At 35.9% G+C, this 18,535-nt stretch overlaps 2 protein-coding genes across 17 annotated transcripts in view; both read left to right on the forward strand.

Moving 5' to 3' along the window:
* LOC109677561 (cyclin-Y-like) overlaps nucleotides 1–18,535 on the forward strand; it is a 344,091-nt gene that overhangs the window by 176,470 nt on the left and 149,086 nt on the right. For 5 of the 16 annotated variants that reach the window (XM_074056430.1, XM_074056429.1, XM_074056427.1 and 2 more), the window contains exon 8: nucleotides 812–931. The exons of 1 other annotated variant lie outside the window; for it this stretch is intronic. In XM_074056430.1, the coding sequence (XP_073912531.1) occupies nucleotides 812–925 (114 nt within the window). In that variant the 3' untranslated portion in view covers nucleotides 926–931. Of the gene's footprint in view, nucleotides 1–690; nucleotides 932–18,284; nucleotides 18,309–18,535 lie in introns of those variants that run through there. 10 more of the 16 variants (XM_074056425.1, XM_074056428.1, XM_074056431.1 and 7 more) reach the window with 4 other exon arrangements.
* Nucleotides 1–18,535, forward strand: part of LOC109678662 (centrosomal protein of 295 kDa-like) — a 381,166-nt gene that overhangs the window by 147,372 nt on the left and 215,259 nt on the right. The gene's annotated exons all lie outside the window — the stretch shown is intronic.

The raw sequence follows: 18,535 nt of genomic DNA on the forward strand, positions 1-18,535 counted from the left end.
CCCCAAGACCAGATCTTCTGGGAAAACATCTACATCTTTTGAAGGATTGGAGATTGGTATAATGAGTTTTAGTCGGGGGTTATCATTTTGAATAAAGACTTTTATAAGTACAGTTACCCTTGGTGCATAACTTACAGGGGAATGTAGTTGCCAGATGGGTTGCATTGTAATCATTGATTTTTTGAATGTTGAACATATTTTCCTTTATAAAGAATATTACAAGTAGTGTTTTAGATACTAGTTCTAGCCTAGTTAAAAAATCTAAGGGAGTAGAACTATACTGTGTATTTTCAGTGAAAAGCAATAAAAAACACAGTTTTAAGCACTACTAAGGAAGTAAAATAGAGGGCCAACACAGTTGAAGGAGATAAAGTTTTACTTCGCTTGGTTAGGAGCAAGTGAATGGGCAGATGAACTGATCCCTCCAGGCATTTTTAAGTGGCCTTGAAAACATTCAACAAACTGTGGACTTATTAGAAAAAGTTCCTAAAATAGCCTTGCTTTTTTTCCCCCTCTCTGTCCCATTAACACATTATGTTGAGTAGTTTTCCACTAACTCTTGGATGAAATTTTGTGAAGATCTCAGGCATTTTTACTCTTTATTCTCTGGTACTTACTAGTCTTCTAAGTCAAGTCCATGATGATAGTCTAAACCTGCTGTTCTCCTTACATTTTTCTCCCATTACCTAGCCAGAGCTGGACCAAGGAATGGAAGCTTGGAGTGTGTGTGTTTCCTTGAATAGTTTACAGGGGTGTGATCTGCAAAGATGTTCCTTGTCCCTTACCCCTTCCAATTTCTCTCTCTGCTCAGCTGCCAGAAGCTGAGCAGCCTCCTCTGCCACGTGCTCCTACGGCCACCATGTTCTTTCTGCTTTGCTACAGCAATGGAGTCAGCCAACCATGGGCCAAGCCTCTGCCACTGTGAGCCAAAGTAAGTATTCCCTCCTTTAAATTGTTTCTCTCAGGATTGTAACAGTGATGTAAAGTTTAACATGGACTCTGTTCTCAATTTCTGGACTTTACTCATCTCTCCAGTCATTTTGTCCTTTGTAGCAATCCTATCAAGAAACCCCTAGGTTTATTCCCAACTTTGTGGTACACACCTTCTCTACATAAATCCTAATTCCTACCTTTTTTTTTCTGTATTGTTTCTGTGGACCAATCTAGCCATGGTGTCTTATATCAGCCTTTAACTTCTCTTAAACTCTGGGGGATCCTTGTCAAACTCTCCAACTATTCCCTTGACAGCCCTCTCATTTGGCTTAAGGCAAAAACATAGTCTTTCTCTGTTGAGGAAGCCGTACTCCAGTTACTCTCTACAGAATTCTCTAATCCTTCCAATTCCAGAGCTCTTATTGCTTGGAGATCATTAATGCTGGTGGACCTGTTTTTTACATTTCTAGCAGTTCTGCATAATGCTCTTCTTGCCTCATGGTTACATAGTATCTAGGCCTTAAAGTCATGGCCAAAACTGAAATAGAAAGAATTCCATTTGTTACTCTGTTGAATGTCCAGTTTTGCTTTGGTATATAAAGTCTTCTTGACCTTTCCTTTATGATATTAATAATAGTGCCCAAATAAGCCAAAATTCAGTTTCTTTATGTTCACAAGTAGCATATGAGAAAAATGGAAAGAAAGAAATTGGTACCCAAAAGAAAAAGAAGCTCCTTTCTCTGAGATAAATGTGACAATGCTATATGATGGGGAAAATGCACATGGCATAGAAATGCTAAAAATGCAAGCAGTTGTGATCTTGGAAGTAGAAAAAAGCTGAGGAAGAGAAGTTTCCACTAGAAGGTGAAAATGAAGAGGAAGTGAGCTTTAGAAAGTTATTCAGTATGCTTTTGTTATTTTATAGAAGAGAAACTAAGACCCAGAGTGATTTAATGGGCTTTAGGGTCACCTGGTTGTATAATGGAAGAATTAGAGCTAGAACTACATTCTCTTTACTTCTGCTCAGTGTTGCTTCTATTAAAGTATCTCTTCTCTCTTAAAAATACAATACTTTAGCTGGTCACTGGTGGCTTATCCTATAATTGTAGCTACTCAGGAGATAGAGATCAAGAGGATCATTGTTTGAGGCCAGCCTGAGAAAAAAGTTCTTGTGTTCCTATCTCAAAACTACCCAACATAAAAAAGGGCTGGTGGAGTGGCTCAAGTGTTAGACTACCTGCCTAGTAAGTGTGAGGGCCTGAGTTCAAACTCCAGTGTGGCCTTCCCAACCCCAAGTGCAATGGCTTGAGACAGAGTTACAGTGCTTTGGACTGTTTCTTCCTATTACATACTGGAGACAGCTTTCACCAACTTTTGAGAGCAAGATTGTGGAGCCTTTACTGTCTCCAAGTTTTGAAATTGGCTGCAGTAGGAGAACTGATACCACAGGAATAAGAAAAAAACTACAACTCAGAAATCCTCTTCTCATTCAAGGAGAGCCAGTTATTAAAGGTTTACTAGTACACCATTGCTTGTAAGTAATAAATGTATTTCGTTTAGGTATACTTTCTTGAAGCATGTGAACAGGTTCCAGGGATAAGGCAGAGAGGAAATGAGGGGGGCTATCTTAGAGTGGGCTAACAGTGTGAATAGGATATGGGATATGGTTCTGGGATGGGAAGTAGAGTAGTTTGTCTGGGTAGGGGAAATGTAGGACATGCCTGCAGTGGCCAGGCTGAACAAAAAAGATATATTATAAATTTGGGTGGCATTATGCATACTAGGGCATGATGGAATTGGGGAAAAGTGGAAAGACCTCCCTAAAGATGTGAAAAAGCTTGCTAACCATTTTCAATTTCCTATAAAGAATGAATAGCCTGAAAAGCAGAATCAAATAGGCCCAGGGAAGGAGCTATTTGTTTCCTTCTTAAGCTAGCTCCAGTTTCCTTGACATAATGAAGGCAAAATTTAGCATGATAATTTATTTCCCTCTTCCTTCTTACCTTGCTTCCATGTTCTCACCAGGAAATACCTGTAAATTATTAGTAGTGTGTGTGTGTGTGTGTGTGTGTGTGTGTGTGTGTGTGTGTGTGTTTAAAAAGTTATTCAACCAGTGTTTTTCTTGTTAGTGAGGGCTATTTATACTTAATTTATGGTATCATTATCAGTTTGATCATCTTGTTACAAGGATAATGAGACTCTTAAAGAAACAAAGACTTGGTTGTATTTCTAAACATATTTGTTCACATCTCTAGGTAGCAGAAAAAATTCCACTATAAAATATAGAAAGGTCTTGAAACCTATCATTTAATATAATATAATCATTTTTCCTTTGAGAAATATCCTCCAATTATTTTCAGTCTTTTAAAAATGTTTCCTTTTTATACTAATCTTTTTATTATTATTATTCATTTATTCACATGTGCATATATTGTTTGGGTCATTTCTCCCTATACTAATCTTTTAAATATGTTTCTTTTCTACATTAATCTGTCAGGATAACTCCACATTGATCACAGTTGTTTTTAAAAAAATACATATTGCCCCCTTCAGAGATATATTTATTTCAGGATATTAAATCCATGATAATATGTTAAAAATGGGAAAAAAATCAATAAAATGAATAATTATGACAAACATCGTTGTATATAAAGAAAATCCTTTAATTCTTACCTAAAAAGTCCTAAAGCCTTTCAACTCCTAAATCCTTTCAACCCCAAAGAATCCCAAGAAAAGCTGTTAAATAACTCCTTGCAAATGTTTTACATGCCCCTCCAATGATAATGACATATTATCATATAGTAGCTGAGACACTGATGTCCACTGCCAGCAGTCCATGTTATCTTTTGTCTAACAGAAGGATTTAACTTGGGTGCCCCCTGGGACAAGCTGATCAGGAATAAGGCAAAGGAGGAGTTTAGATAGATTTTGGCATTTAGACATTGCACAGTAAATGACAATCTGATCATGACAATCTAGTCTACAACTTTGACCTCCTTAGCTGAAATGGACTGAATGGCACACCATATAAGAGAACTTTTCAGCTTCTGGCCTACTTGATCCTGCAAGTCTACCAGAGATATTAAGAGAAAAGTATGTTCTCAATAAATATTTGCTGAAAAAGTTAGGAAAGGAGTGGTCAGTTGTCACAGGTTCTCTCATAATTTTAGGTCCACTTCAGCCTAGACTCCCAGCCCTCAATTTCTACCTGGATCTCTATTGCCTAGTAAGTCAGCACCCACTGAAGTTGGTGCAGCAGGCCAGGAAAATGAAGAAAATGCCATAACGAGCTAAATTTTGAGTACAAAAGGACTTCTGGAGTCTGGAGGTATTCAAATTTTCCTGAGAGGAAACAGCAGTCCTGAAGAGAAGCTCCAAAACAGACTCCTGCCTCTGAGATTCTGAATAGTGTAGCTGGCTTAACAACATCCATGGGTATGCTTTGAGAAGTACTGCAGGATGTATAATGGCTGGTCAGATGAAGATGCAACCAAAGGCCCAAGGTGTGCCCATGTACCTTTGGAGAAGGCCCGATAGCACCATATGTTTCTTGCTTATGTACACCAAGATAAAATTAGTTGAGTTGAGATGTGTACCACACCCTTCAAGCCAAAGTTTGGGCTTTGTTTGTGACTGCAGCATTTCTAACTTAACAAAAAATCTTAGCCTTCTGCTTTTTATGTTCATACTTCTTTCATGTGTTACTTTTACCCTAGAGAATCAATTCTGTCACAAGGCATGATTTACTTTTTAGCTCCCATTTTTTCAGTTTGATTGAGTTTTGGGCACCCTGAAGCATATACCAGTGCCCATACTTCTCATCCTGCTGGTCAGTCAGTGGGTGCCCACTAATTTCCATCTCAGCATTAGCATTTTTGATATGTGATTCCTTTTTCCCCAGAACCACAGAAACCATCTATGCCCATTATCCATGATCAGGAGGCCACAAGTGGTAGAGAATTAACAAACCCTGGGAGCAGCCTCAACTGTGACCCCAGGAGCTGGGATATAAATACCTCAGCTCCTCTACCTCATGGACACAATAGCTGGAAGATACGTGTTTTGCACTGGCTGTCAGAGTTCCTCAGTAAGGTTAAGCTCAAGTCACCTAGAGTGATAGTTGGATGGAAAAGCCACACTTCTTTGTATCTCGTATCTATTTCCTTACATTTCTTTAAAAACAAAAAGCTATTTGCACTCAAATCCTTGTATCAGTGTCCTTCTGGGAGAACATCAACTAAATCCCAGCTCTAACAGGGGGCTCCAACTCTATTCTCTTACCATTTCTGTCTTTTTAAAAACCTTCTGGAAAACCACCTAGATTCTTTTGTACTAAGGAATAAGCAACAGGTCAGAGATAAAAAGGAAGTTGTATAAGTATACCAAGAATTTATACTTACGATAGATATTTAGTAGTCTTGTACAATATAAACTAAGGTTGTTGAAATTCCAAATCAATGAATTTCAAAGAAACTAAGATGAAGGCAGCAAAGGATCTCAGTACCTTTTAAAGAATGATAATGGCTAATCATTTTGGACAATTTTGTGCTGAGATGATGCTAATACTGTATATACATATAATATTATTTAAATTGACTTCCATAATAAAGCTGTGGAGTAGCTATAATTACTCCATTTTTTACTGATGATGTAAATTAGTTATCTAATTTTCCCCAAACCGGTCAGCCCATAAAGGGCAAAATCCAAATTCAGATTCTTGCTAAAGGTCCATTCTGTTAGTCATTGTTTTCCTCTGAAGTTTTCTTTGAAAATCATGGTTAATATATAATCAATCCTGGTGCATATTGACAGGCTATTGATTGATTTAGATAAGCAATTGATTAAATCATAATTATACAATTGCACAATTACATTTTTTCTTTAAAATATTGAGTTGGGTATAAATCATGGGCTTGATTCAGATTTATTCTGATGTAAATTTCCATTCCTGGAAGAGACTACTCATAACCTGTCTCTTTTAGTATTGGTATTTTTGCATTAAGAGAAGCTAGAAAAATAGGTCAAAGTTTTATTTCTGGTAAGACATTTTGCTGTTGGTCTAAAAGATTATGGCAGATGATTATCTTTAAATCACATTGCAACTTGAGGTTCAAATTTGTGATTCTGGGAAAGCTGAAATTTAGTGCTCTTTTTTTGAGATTAAACTATGGTTACGAGTAATTTGCAGATGTGAAAAAAAAAAAAAAAGGAAAGAGAAAACAAATTGGATTGTTTTATCAGGTTTCTCCAGAGTTCAAAAATCCTAATTCAGTGTGTACTTGGAGATGAAGGCAGATAGGAAGAAAGAAAAGATAGGAAAGAGAAGGAATTTACTAAGAACGATGGATAAATTGCTTATAGTGATCATCCCTCAGAACTTACAGAACTCTAACTTCCACTTGCTGTTTTCCCTTAATTTGGGGTTTACTCTACCTGGTAGATTTGAAGTTGTTTCAATATTATTACATATAGTCTAGATTGTGCCAGTTTGTTAAAATATTTTCTTTCCATTAAGACTGAGATGTTACCAAGTGTAATTTGTATTGGACCCCTCAGTGTGATCACATGGCCAAATGTGCCTGAAGATTGCCATGGAAATTGACATTCTTATTGTGTACGTTAAGGACAATATTTTTTCACAGATGGCATAAGGAAAGACTGGTTAAGCAAGATTGTAGAGGATAAAAGATGTAAGGGAAAATGTACACTCTACTTTGATTTGTCAAAAATATTTTAATGGAGCAAAAATTGAGATATATTTTTCTTCTCCTGTCAGGCATCATTAAAACAGTTGATAACACTCAGTGTTTATGAGGTTATGAGACGCCATCTCATTTATTTCTTGTGGAATTATAAATTTGTCCAACTGATTTGGACTGTGATTTTTACAATTATCTGTCAAAGGCACCAAGAAATGTCATAATTTTTGACTCAGAAATTCCACCTCTAGGAATTTATCCTAATGAAATCCTCACATAAGTTTCAAAATATGAGCCAAAGAACATCCCTGTACTGTTCTTGGTAGTAGTGAAAAACCTTATGTGCCCTAAGTAAGTAGTGATTGATAAGGTGGTGAGTAAAAAAACTAAGGGACATCATAGAGTGGAAAACTATGTCAATAAAAAAGGCAGTAAAGTATTGAAAAGGAAAAGTGTCTGTGGTATATTGAAAGTGAAAAGTTTAGAATATTATAAATAACCTAAACTCATTTTAATAAAAAAGAAAGGTATTTCTTTAAATACCTTAAAGGTATCCATTTTATAAAAAATTTGAACTTGATTCATGAATCATCTATCTAGTAAAGGCTCTAGGAGAATGATGGAGAGGTAAATTCAGCTATGATATATTTTAAGAACTCTCATAAATGTACAATGTACTACCAATACAAAAATAATATGATAAAAAAAGTAACTTTTTCATGTTAAATCTCTGAAAAGCTATTCGTCTGGTCAGAATAGCAAATTTCACTGTTAGGATGTGTAGGGAAATAATTATCTGAGAAATCAGTGAAAAGGGAGCTGGAAATTAATTTACTCCTCATTCTGTTCTTTTTACAGGCAGTTTATTATTTTTGAGAAAGTCAACTAAATTCAGTCCTTCAGTTTGGGTATCTGGAAAACTAGAAGTTTAAAAAAACCCAGAATAATACTAAGTTCCTCTGAACAGTAGTGTTGAGCATTCTTTAGTTGACTCTCCATTTTCTACTTTGTGAGTTGTTTTCAAAATACAGGTCTATTTAAGATTAAGTTAGTCTAAGTGCACTATTTTGCATTATTAAACTTGCTGAATAATTTCTTAGTAGAAGTTTGTCTTGAAGCAATAAATTTCTGCCACAGCTATAAAGTGTGCTTCCTTAGTGAGGGGTAGGATAATTATGCAGGACAAACTTACCTGATCCAACTCTTTTCTTTTGAGCCTTTATCAGTTCTCTCTCTTTGGTTCTCTCTGGGTCTGTCCCTCTCTCTCTTTTCATTTCCTTTACACAATTGGGTTCATTTTAGGCTTATTCTTCCTTTATATTTAGTGAAGGCTTTGCTGTATATTTTAGATCAGAGAATATTTCTTTTTTCACATAGTTAAGCCTGTTTGTTATTCTTGTTTTTGTTCCATGGATGAAACTAGTGGTGTGAGGGATGATTGGTGATTTTTTTTTAACACTATATTTTCTCTCTTTTTTTTTTTTGTTTTGTTTTTAGTTTCCTTAAGGTTCTTTTTTTTTTTTTTTAGTATGTCAGGCACAAATGTAATGGCCACCTGTTTTTTAAAAATACCTCCAAATGTATGAATAGGTGGTCATAATACATATATTACATTACACACATACTAAGAACTGAGTTTGAAGTAAATCAAAACTACTAGGAACAAATCTACTTTTCTAATTTCTTGCTTTTGCTTTGAAAAAATTGTTAGGACATTTGCCTGAGACATGCAGCAAGGTATGGGCTGTTACGTGTCACTCACTGCTTCTCATGCTCAGTAGAGCTCAAGGCCAAGGGGGTCATCCCCAGGGAAGTGCAGCATTAGAGCACTTCTGGTTCAGCACTTGGTATCACTCGGAATGACAGAAAGTCCTTACCACAGGCTTCTAAGTCAAGTAGAAGACTAAGGTTAGTGTCACTTCCGCATGATTAATAGCCATTAATTACTTTCATTTAAAAGAATGAATTAAATTAGTAATACTAAATAGTCATTAACAATGGAAATTTCTAGACTCTGAACATGTAGATCAAAATTGTTCAGTACAAATATAATGCAACCCACATTTGTAATGTAAAACTTTTCAGTCACTGTATTAGAAATAAAATGAAGTAGTTAGTATTAATTTTAAGAATATATCTTGTTTTTCTAATCAAAATATTATCATTTCAACACACATTTTAACAACTTATTGAGATATGTTATATTATTTTTTCATACTAAGTCTGTGAAATCTGGTACATATTTTATACTTACAGCACATTTCAATTTGGAGTAGTCATGTTTCATCTGCTAACCAGCCATATGTGTCCAGAGGCTACTTTATTGGAAAGTAGAGGACTAGATTTTTAAGGCTGAAGTTAGAATACTAGTTCATTTTTAATTTATCTTGATGAGAGATGTAGAATGGATGGCATATTATTATGGTTAGAATAATTAATAGATGTTTAAAATGACAACCAAATCTAAGGATATACAGCAAACCACCACTTAATCTTAAGAACGGAAATGTAATGAATATGTAGCTGATTGAATGCCAGGGAATAAGGAAAATACAAGCTGTTAGTGCCTTCTATAATGTAACAAATAAAATCATAACCCACTAATCCAAAGGGAAAAGTAAAACTAATGAGCTTTGGTTGGAATAAAACCAATGGTGGAACCAGTTTGACCACACAAGCATTTCCTGTAGTCTCTTGTGGAATAGAATTAAGGGCCACCCTGTGGGACTGAGGGCAGAGAGCCAAAGGTCAAAACCCACATTTTCCAAATGTCAACTTTTATATGTTGCCCATCTGTTATTCTCTTAATGAAGCTTGGTGAAATGACAGGCTGGCTGGTAGGGTGTATGGTAGAGCTATTGTATCATGCTCCAGGTTATGGTAGGAATATCATGCATTTATGCAGCATTTAGCTTTTTCAAAGGGCATTTTCATTTATTCTTCCACAACTTAAAAAAATTACAAACAACTTATATTATTTGTACAGTAGGGTTTCATGGTGATATTTCCATATGTGCTTACAATGTAATTTAATTAAATTCACCCCCTCCCACAACTTTCTAAAGCAAGTTTTACTAATTATGGCATACTAAACATGATATGGTCAAAAGTTTCTTTTCAACAGATGATTACTAAACAATCAGTAATCAAGGAATTATGTTGGGTTTCAAGAGATAATGGTAATTGTTACTTGAGATGTTAGGTATATATCTCACATAAATAAATCCTGAAGATAGCCATTTAAATCATTGGGTTTCAAAGTGATGTATTCAGGTCTGCTTCCAGGAAAAGGCATAAATCTTGCTTAGTCTGCTCCTTCATCCTTGATGTCTCCAGTTTGAGACATTGCCTCTTTTTACCTTGAATGAGTACAATGGGCAATTTTACCCATATTATAAATGTACCATTTTTATTGCTCCCAGAAACTTCTGAAATGTGTCATGTAATTACTTAACTTCGTAGCAAATTCATCCTGAAATCATATAAAATGGCCAAAAATTCAACCTTCTCATATTTATTCTCTAACATTATGTTTAGCTATTGTTTAAACCAAAATTACAAGTGTGAGTTATCTCCTTTTTGGGCCACAATTTATTGCAACAATTTTTTCTCAAAATACAATATTAGTAGTGTAGGCAGTTTAATATGAACACCCTCAACTGAATTGGTTTCTTTCTCATTCAGCTCTGCTTGCTAGCCTATATTCCTTTTCTCAATGAATGCCATCATTATCCAATAATATTCCTAAATTTAAACCGACCTGTTTCATACTAAAATTACAAAATGTGTTTGTTATAAGACATCAAGCATTCTTAGTTAAACTGAAAATGAATTCAATAGCCTTGTGTAATTTTTTGAAAACTCTTTGGAGGTTAGAAAACTGTAATATTAAAAAAATTTCCTCAAATCCTATTGTAATTTTTTCACTTTCTTTTCTCTATCCTGACCACAGCTGACACAGCTCAGGCCACCAGTCACTTAATCATCAATATGTGTACTTGTCTGTGAATTTCATCTCATTCCATTTGCCCTCCTGTCTCCCTCCCCCAATTCATCTGTCTCACTTCTGCCAAAATGACCTAATTCAAATGAAAATGTGATCATATTACTGCCCTACTCAAATTCTTTTAATGACTGCCTATAGCCTCAGAAGTAAAATCTTTATGTGGCATGCAAAACCTTCATGATATAGTCGCTGTCTACCTTTCCTATTCTATTCCTGCTATTGTCCCTTTTTAAAATCCAGAAATAATGAGCTAGTTGGTTGGTAGATTCCAAAACAGGCTTTGTTATGTTTTTGCCATATGGGTGGCCAGCCCACCTGAAACACTGTCCATCTTCAGGTCTTATCTCCGTGTCTTTTTCCTTTAAGTTTCTCTCAAATTCAAGTCCTTTATTTACAGAAAGTACGAGATAATAAATGCTGTTATCAGCGTCTCTGTGTTGTTGTGGTTGTATGCTAAGCTGTAGTAGATGACCAATACGAATAACTACGCCAGTATTCTTATATGATGTGTGTTGTCACTTTCAACACCACATGGTTTAATCCCCATGTTTCTCGAAACTAGGTTGAAGCTATTTTTCAGCTCAGGGTCTTTCACTGAAGCCTACCTTGCCTTTACCAGGCAGCCTGAGGCAGATCCTTTGTTAAAGCCACCGCCATTCTTTAGAACATCTTTCCATTGACTTATTTTTCATTCTGCTAATTACATGTCTCCAACCCAACTAGACTACTTTCTTCTTGAAGGTTGAAAGAATGAAGCTTTAAATTATGTTTGGATTTAATCTTTGGATAAAGTCATTCATAGTTTGAGTCTGCAAGAGAAAACTAGTGTAACTAGCAATAGAATCTCGCCAATACCTTATGGCTGAATTAAATTAACATGAGGCTAGTGAGGTCATTACAAGCAATAAATTCAATTTCCTGCAATAAATATATCTTTTACTATTACTATTCTTATTTAATATACTAACAACGTAAACATTTTGTAAACTAGATGAGTATGCACATTTTGATCTGAGAAGTGCTGTCTTGATTTAGTGTTTTTAAAAAAGGCTTTATTGAGATATAATCCATGTATCATATAATTTACCCATTTACCATGTACAATCCAGTAATTCTTAGTATGTACATGGTACAACCATCACCACAATCAATTTTAGAACATTTTTGTCACATATAAAAGAAGCTATATAACCATATAGTAATTACCTTCATCCCCCTATTCCCATTCCTTTCTCCCCACGCCCTGATCCCAGATAGTCAGGAATGTCTACTTTCTGTCTGTCTATATTTACCTTCCTGGATTCATTTAGAAACTTATTTTCTATTTAATCACAATTATATGTATCTTTGACCAACATCTACCCTGCCCCCCTTAGCCTGATCTGGCCACCCCAGCCTCTTATATAGCCTCTGCTTCTATGAGATTAACTTAGATTCCACACTTGAGTGAGATCATTCAGCATTTGCCTTTCTCTGCCTGGCTTATTTCACTTAATATATTAGTCTATAGACATGATCTATGCTTCATGGTCATCTATTTCAAAATGTACTTGCTAACTTCACCAAACCCCTTAAGTCATTTATTGAATATGTACATAGAAAGTGAAGGATATTAACAAAAGTTTTCTCCTTGTGTGATCTGCAAGCATTTAGGCTTTGTATATGCTTATCCCAATTGATCTTCATAACAGCACTGACAGGCAGGTCTATCATCTTTGTCTTGTAAATGAGGGTGTTTCAAAATGGTATTTATCATTTCAACTGACTTAAAACCCTGGTGAATATAAAATGTATAAGCCTTACTATTTTGGAGATTTTCTTGTGCTTTACAAATGTGTTTCTTAGCACATTTCTGTGCTTTCAAACTGAAGAAGTCTACGTGGTGGTACATATTTATTCTACCATAGCTCTTATGGAAGTAGTTGGCTTATAGTTCAGCTTGTTTTTATGATTCACAGCCTGTCTCTTTTAATTTCACCTACAAGAGGAAGTATACTTATGTAGAGATACACTGCAAAGCAGCCTGGGTTTAATGATGCTCAATGGACCCATTACTTTCAGGTTACATATAGAGGTGGATAACTTAAGTAAAATTGTAGGAGAAATTTTTACTTACTTACTTTCTCCTATTCACTTTTTCTGTTTCTCTGGTGTACCACATTCACTGTCAGAAGGTGGCTCAAGCCTCCCATGGCTCTTGGCCTAGAGTTAGAAATCCTCTGGGCCTTTCTCATTAGCATAAATTAGTTGTAAAAAAGGGTTTTATTGTGATATTTCTGTACATGTTTATACTGTACTTTGATCAAATTCAGTCCTTCTTTTACTCTTTCTTAGCCCCCTTCCTCCCTTCCTCTTTAAAAGCACTGTCTCTTTCTCTCCCTCTCTTCTTTGCTGGTTGCCCCCCTGAAATAGTCCTCTTTTAACAATCATGTTGTGTTATCATTATCATCATTCTCATTATTATTTTTAGGTCTAGATTCCACACATGAGCAAAAATGTGATATTTCTTTTTCTGAGCTTGGCTTATCTTGCTCAACATGGCGATCTCCAGTTGCATCCATTTTCCTGCAAATTGTATAGTTTCATTCTACTTTATGGTTGAAAAATACCCTTTTGTTTTTTGCATTCATTGGTTTTTGGGCACGTAGGTTGATTCTATAGATTGGCTGTTGTGAATAGTGCTGCTCTAAACATGAGTTGTATTTGTTTTTGTTATATGTTGACTTACATTCCTTTGGATACATGCCCAAGTGTGGTATTGCAGCACTGTGATTTTCATATGGGCTGCACTAACTCACATTCCTACTAACAGTAAATAAGGATTTAATTTTCTCCACACCCTCCTCAACATTTTTTTTTAATGATAGTCATTCTGACTGGTGTGAGATGGAATCTTAGTGTCATTTTGATTTGCATTTCCTTTATGGAAGGACATTGGATATTTTTTCACGTATTGATCTGTACTTCTTCTATAGAGAATTGTCTGTTAAGTCATTTTCCCATTGATTAAGTGAATTATTTGTTCTTTCATTGCTTAATTTTTTCAGCTCTTTATATATTCTGAATATTAATCTTTTATCCAACAAAGAGCTTTCAAAGATTTTCTCCCATTGTGTCTGCTGTCTGTTTATTCTGGTAATCGTTTTGTTTGATGTGCAGAAGCTTCTCATTTGATTCAATCGCATTTGTCAATTCTCACTCTTATTTCATGAGCAATTAGAGTTCTGTTCAGAAAGGCATTGCCTATGCCTATGTTTTCAAGTGTTCTCTGTATGTTTTCCTTTAGTCGTTTCAAAGTTTTGTGTATTACATGAAGATCTTTGATCCATTTTGAATTGATTTTTGTACTGGGTGAGAGACAGAGATAAGTTTCAGTATGCTCCATATAGATATCCAACTTTCCAACATCATTTGTTGAAGAGACTGTCGTTACTCCAATGTTTGTTTTTGGCACCTTTGTTGAATATCAGATGGCTCTAGCTGTGAGGGTTTATGTCTGGATGTTCTATTCTATTCTGTTGGTCTATGTGTCTGTTTTTGTGCCAGTACCATGCTATTTTTGTTACTATGGCTCTGTAGCATGCTTTGAAGTCAGATATTGTGATACTTCTGCATTGCTCTTTTGGCTCAGGATTATTTTGACTATTCAGGGTCTCTGGTGCTTCCAAATGATTTTTTGGATTGATTTTTATATCTCTGTGAAAAAAATGACATATATGTCTGAAGGAAGGCATTGGGATTTTGGTGAGGATCCTATTGAATGTATAGATTACTTTTGGTAATATAACATTTTCACAGTATTAATTCTCTGATCCATAAACATGGGTGGTCTTTCTATCTTCTAGTGTCTTCTTCAGTTTCTTTCTTCAGCAGTTCATAATTTTTATTGTTGCATTGATCAGATCTAAGTGCTTTTTGTAGGAGTCTTTATGTATAAGGTCATATTATCTGTAAACAGGGATAATTTGAATCATTCATTTTCTGTTAATATCCCTTTTATGTTTTTCTCTTGCATTATTGCTCTGGTTAAGAATTCAAGCACTATATTAAATAAGAGTGGAGAGAGATGATACCCTTGGCTCATTCCTAACTTTAGAGGAAATTATTGCAGTTTTTTTTCCACTTAGTATGATGTTGACTACAGGTTTGCCATGTATAGCCTTTATTATGTTGAGGTGCATTTCTTCTATTTACTGGTTTGTTTAGGGCTTTTATCATGAAGAGATGTTCAGTTTTGCAAGAGTCATTCAGTATTATTATGTTGGGGTCTACCCCTGGCTTTAGGTCCAGTAGTGTTTGTTTTATGAAATTGGGCTCACCGATGGTGTGTATATGTTTACAAGTGTTGTCTTCTTTATGGATTGTTCTCTTTATCAATGTGAAGTGACATTCTTTTTCTCTTCTAACTAATTTTTTTTTGAACTCTGCTTTATCACTTATGAGTGTAGCTACTCTTTCATGCTTTGTACTCCATTTGCTTGGAATATCTTTTTCCAACCTTTCACTTTAAGACTGGTTTGTCTTTGCCAGTGAAGTGCATTTCTTATAGGCAACAAATGATTGGGTCTTGCTTTTTAATTCAATCTGCCAGTCTTTATTTTTTTATTGGAGAATTGAGACCATTAACATTCAGAGTTCTTATTGAAAAGTACATAGTAATTTCTGTCATTCTGTTGTTTTTTAATAAAGTTTAATACTTTCCTAATCTCATTTACTTAGCTTCTCATCTAGTGAGATTTATTCTTTCTCTTATTTTCCTGGTTGCATTTATCCTCTTCTATGTATATAATTCCTTTAAGTATCTTCTGCAATGCTGGCTTAGTGATTATAAATTCCTGTAGTTTTTGTTTATTATGGAAAGTTTTTATTTCTCCTTTAATTATTATGTATAGCAATCTAAGTTGACACTTACTTTCTTTCAGTGGTTGAAATACTTTCACTCCATGCCTTCATTGCTTTTAGAGTTTCTACTGAGAAATCTGTTATTTTAATCAGTTGGCCTTTAAATGTTTTTTTGGTGCTTCTTTTCAGCTTTCAGTGTTCTTTTCTTATTACCTGTATGAAGTATTTTAATTATAATATGCTTTGGAGAAGTTCTTTTCTGGTCCTGTTTGTCTGGAATTCTAAAAGCTTTCTATCCCTGGATGACCATCTCTTTTTCAACATTTGGGAAACCTTCTGCTATTATTTTATTGAATATGTTTTTGATGATTTTAGTTTAGACCTCTTCTCCTTCTAAAATGTCCATGTTTTATAGGAATTGTCTTTGTCCCAGTGGTTTTCCATATTCTGTTTGTACTTTCTTAATGTTTTTACCTTTACCTGAATGTTTTATTTCCTCTACTTTATCTTCAAATCCTAATAGTCTATCCTCAACTTGGTCTAGTCTATTAGTGAACCTTTCAACTAAGATTTTTATTTGCGATATTGAGTTTATGATTTCCAAAATTTTGATTTGCCTTTTGTTCAGTACTTATTTTTATTGAATTCCTTGTTCATACCCTGCATTGTGTTCCTTATTTCATTTAGCTGTTTATTTTTTTTCTCTTTGAATTCATTCAGGTGTTTATACATGTCTTCCTTAATTCACCCACCATTCTTATCATGATTCCTTTGAGTTCATTACTTGAGATTTCATCCATTTCACTATCATTCAATTCCTTTATTTTAGAATTGTTGACTTTTCAAGGAATCATGTTGTCTTATTTTTTTTAAATATTTTTTATGTTTTTGCATTAGGATTTGTGCAACTGAGATCAAAATAATTGGTTGGAGCTTTTATTCATCTATAGTCTTTCAGTTGCAATATTCTCAGTGTTCTGGCAGGACTGAGTAGTGGCAGGGTCGATGTGCAATTTCCCACCACTGGCCTAGGGGTATAGCTCAACAATAACAAAACCACCAATTCAAAACTAAACCAGATATTTAAATGAAGTAAGGAATAATTGGAAACTTCACCTACACTCCCCATTAAGTTATGTATAAATGGATCTAGGGTTCTTATAGGGTACATTAGGAGGTTAAAAAATATTAATGTTATAGGATTTAAGGAGTAGTGAAAATGAGAGTGGTAAGGGGAGCACAAAGGAAAAAGAAAGATGTAGGAAGGTGAAGTGCATGGGATGAGAATATAGGAAATAATAGTGTGTGGGAATAAAATATAATCATGGTGAAGAAAGACAATGTAGCCAGGAAGATTAAAAATTCAGGAAAAATTAAGAATGATTAAAAGAAGAAAGTAAAGGAAATAAAAATCAGAAAAATAAAATGAAAAATAAAAGTCAGTACTTCTTTGCTCAGGAGGGGAGTGTATACCAGCTATGCACCATCAGTGCAGCTGATGTTCTCCTCCAGCCTCTCACTCTCAGTGTTCTGTCTGTGCTTGGCACCATGCGTTCACTGCCGGTTCCCTCCTAGGCCTGGGATTGTCTGAGAGTCTCCTGAGGGTCAGCCTGAGTATATGGCTGTCAGTAGTCAATTAGGTCTCTGGGCCACTGGTAGTGAGTAGAGGTGGTTTGGGGCAGGTCCTGTGGAGTAGCAGCAATTCCACAGGATGGGGCTGCTCTGGGGTATGGCTGCTTGGTGGTTGTGGTGGGGGTTGCTCAGCTCAAGCCATGTGTGGCAGCAACTGAGGGGGCAGCCTCCATGTGCAGGTAATGGGTCAAGGTGCACCCTGCTAATATGCCCCCTTCTTGAGTCCATCCATATGCCTGCTCCTTGCCCTGGATGGGTAACTCAGCACTCTGGAAAGCTCTTGATCATTTGCAAGTGAAGTTTGTCCTCTTTCCCCTATCCTCCCAGGCTAGTGCTCTTTTTACAGCTTGGTGAACAGCTAGCTCTTGCCCTGTGGGGTGGTGGGTCTAGGGATAAAACAGGTTTGGATGTTCTCCATTGACTTTGGCTTCTTCTGTAGCTTGCCCTGTATCTGCAGTGCTTTGCCGTGGACAGGGGATTCAGCCTCTGCTTAGTGCCATGCCAGCAGTGAAGTTTGGCATCTTCCCCCAACCACTGAGCTAATGCTTTACTTATTTATTTATTTTGGTGGTACTGAGGTTTGAACTCAGGGCCTTGCACTTGCTAGGCAAGTGCTGCATCACTTGAGCCATGCCTCTAGCCTAATGCTTTGTTTACAACATGGCATGTTGCCAAGTCTTGCCCCATAAGGCAGCAGGTCTAGGGATTAAGTGTCTTAGAGTGCTCTCCACTGCATTTGCCCACTCCTTTGGCTTCCCCTGTGCACATGGCTCTTTGCCCTGTTCAGGAGACTAAGGCTCATGTTGGCTCTGGGATGTCTGTTTGCTATCTTTCCCTTATCCTGCCAGGTTAGCATTCTGTTTACAACATGCCAACTGGTGTGTGACTATCTCTTGCCACACAAATACACAGTGGGTCTAGGTATGGAGTTGGTTGGATCCTGCTCAGTAGAGATTGCCTGCTCCTGGAGCTAACCTGTGTAGGGGGCGGGAATCAGGATTCAGGGCTACTCTAGGCTCCAACCAATTGAGGCCTTCCCTTTGTTTCTTTCATAAGTCAAAAGTTCCATATTTTTTTTACTTCTTCTGGTCTATCCTTTAACTAGTGGCCTCCCCTGCCTTTTTAAATTGCCTACCTTTCCTTATAGCCATATGCCTTCGGTTTTATTTCAGGTCTGTGGAAATACTGGAATGCAGTAAGTATTTTTATCTGCTATCTCATTTCTCTCCATGGGATTCTTATTAGTGCATTTATCAGTGAAAATAAACAAGATTTTTGCATGCCTCATGGAGTTTATCCATACAAAAACACTCAGACTTCATTGGAATTTTTCAGTAGTTTTTAATAATCCAATAGCCAGTTTCTTTAAATAGCTGTTGTTTTGGAAGAATGAACTTGCTTCCTAAGGTGGCAGTCATGATAA

This window comes from Castor canadensis, chromosome 15 (genome assembly GCF_047511655.1).
Source record: "Castor canadensis chromosome 15, mCasCan1.hap1v2, whole genome shotgun sequence".
In the NCBI taxonomy this organism is placed as follows: Eukaryota; Metazoa; Chordata; class Mammalia; order Rodentia; family Castoridae; genus Castor; species Castor canadensis.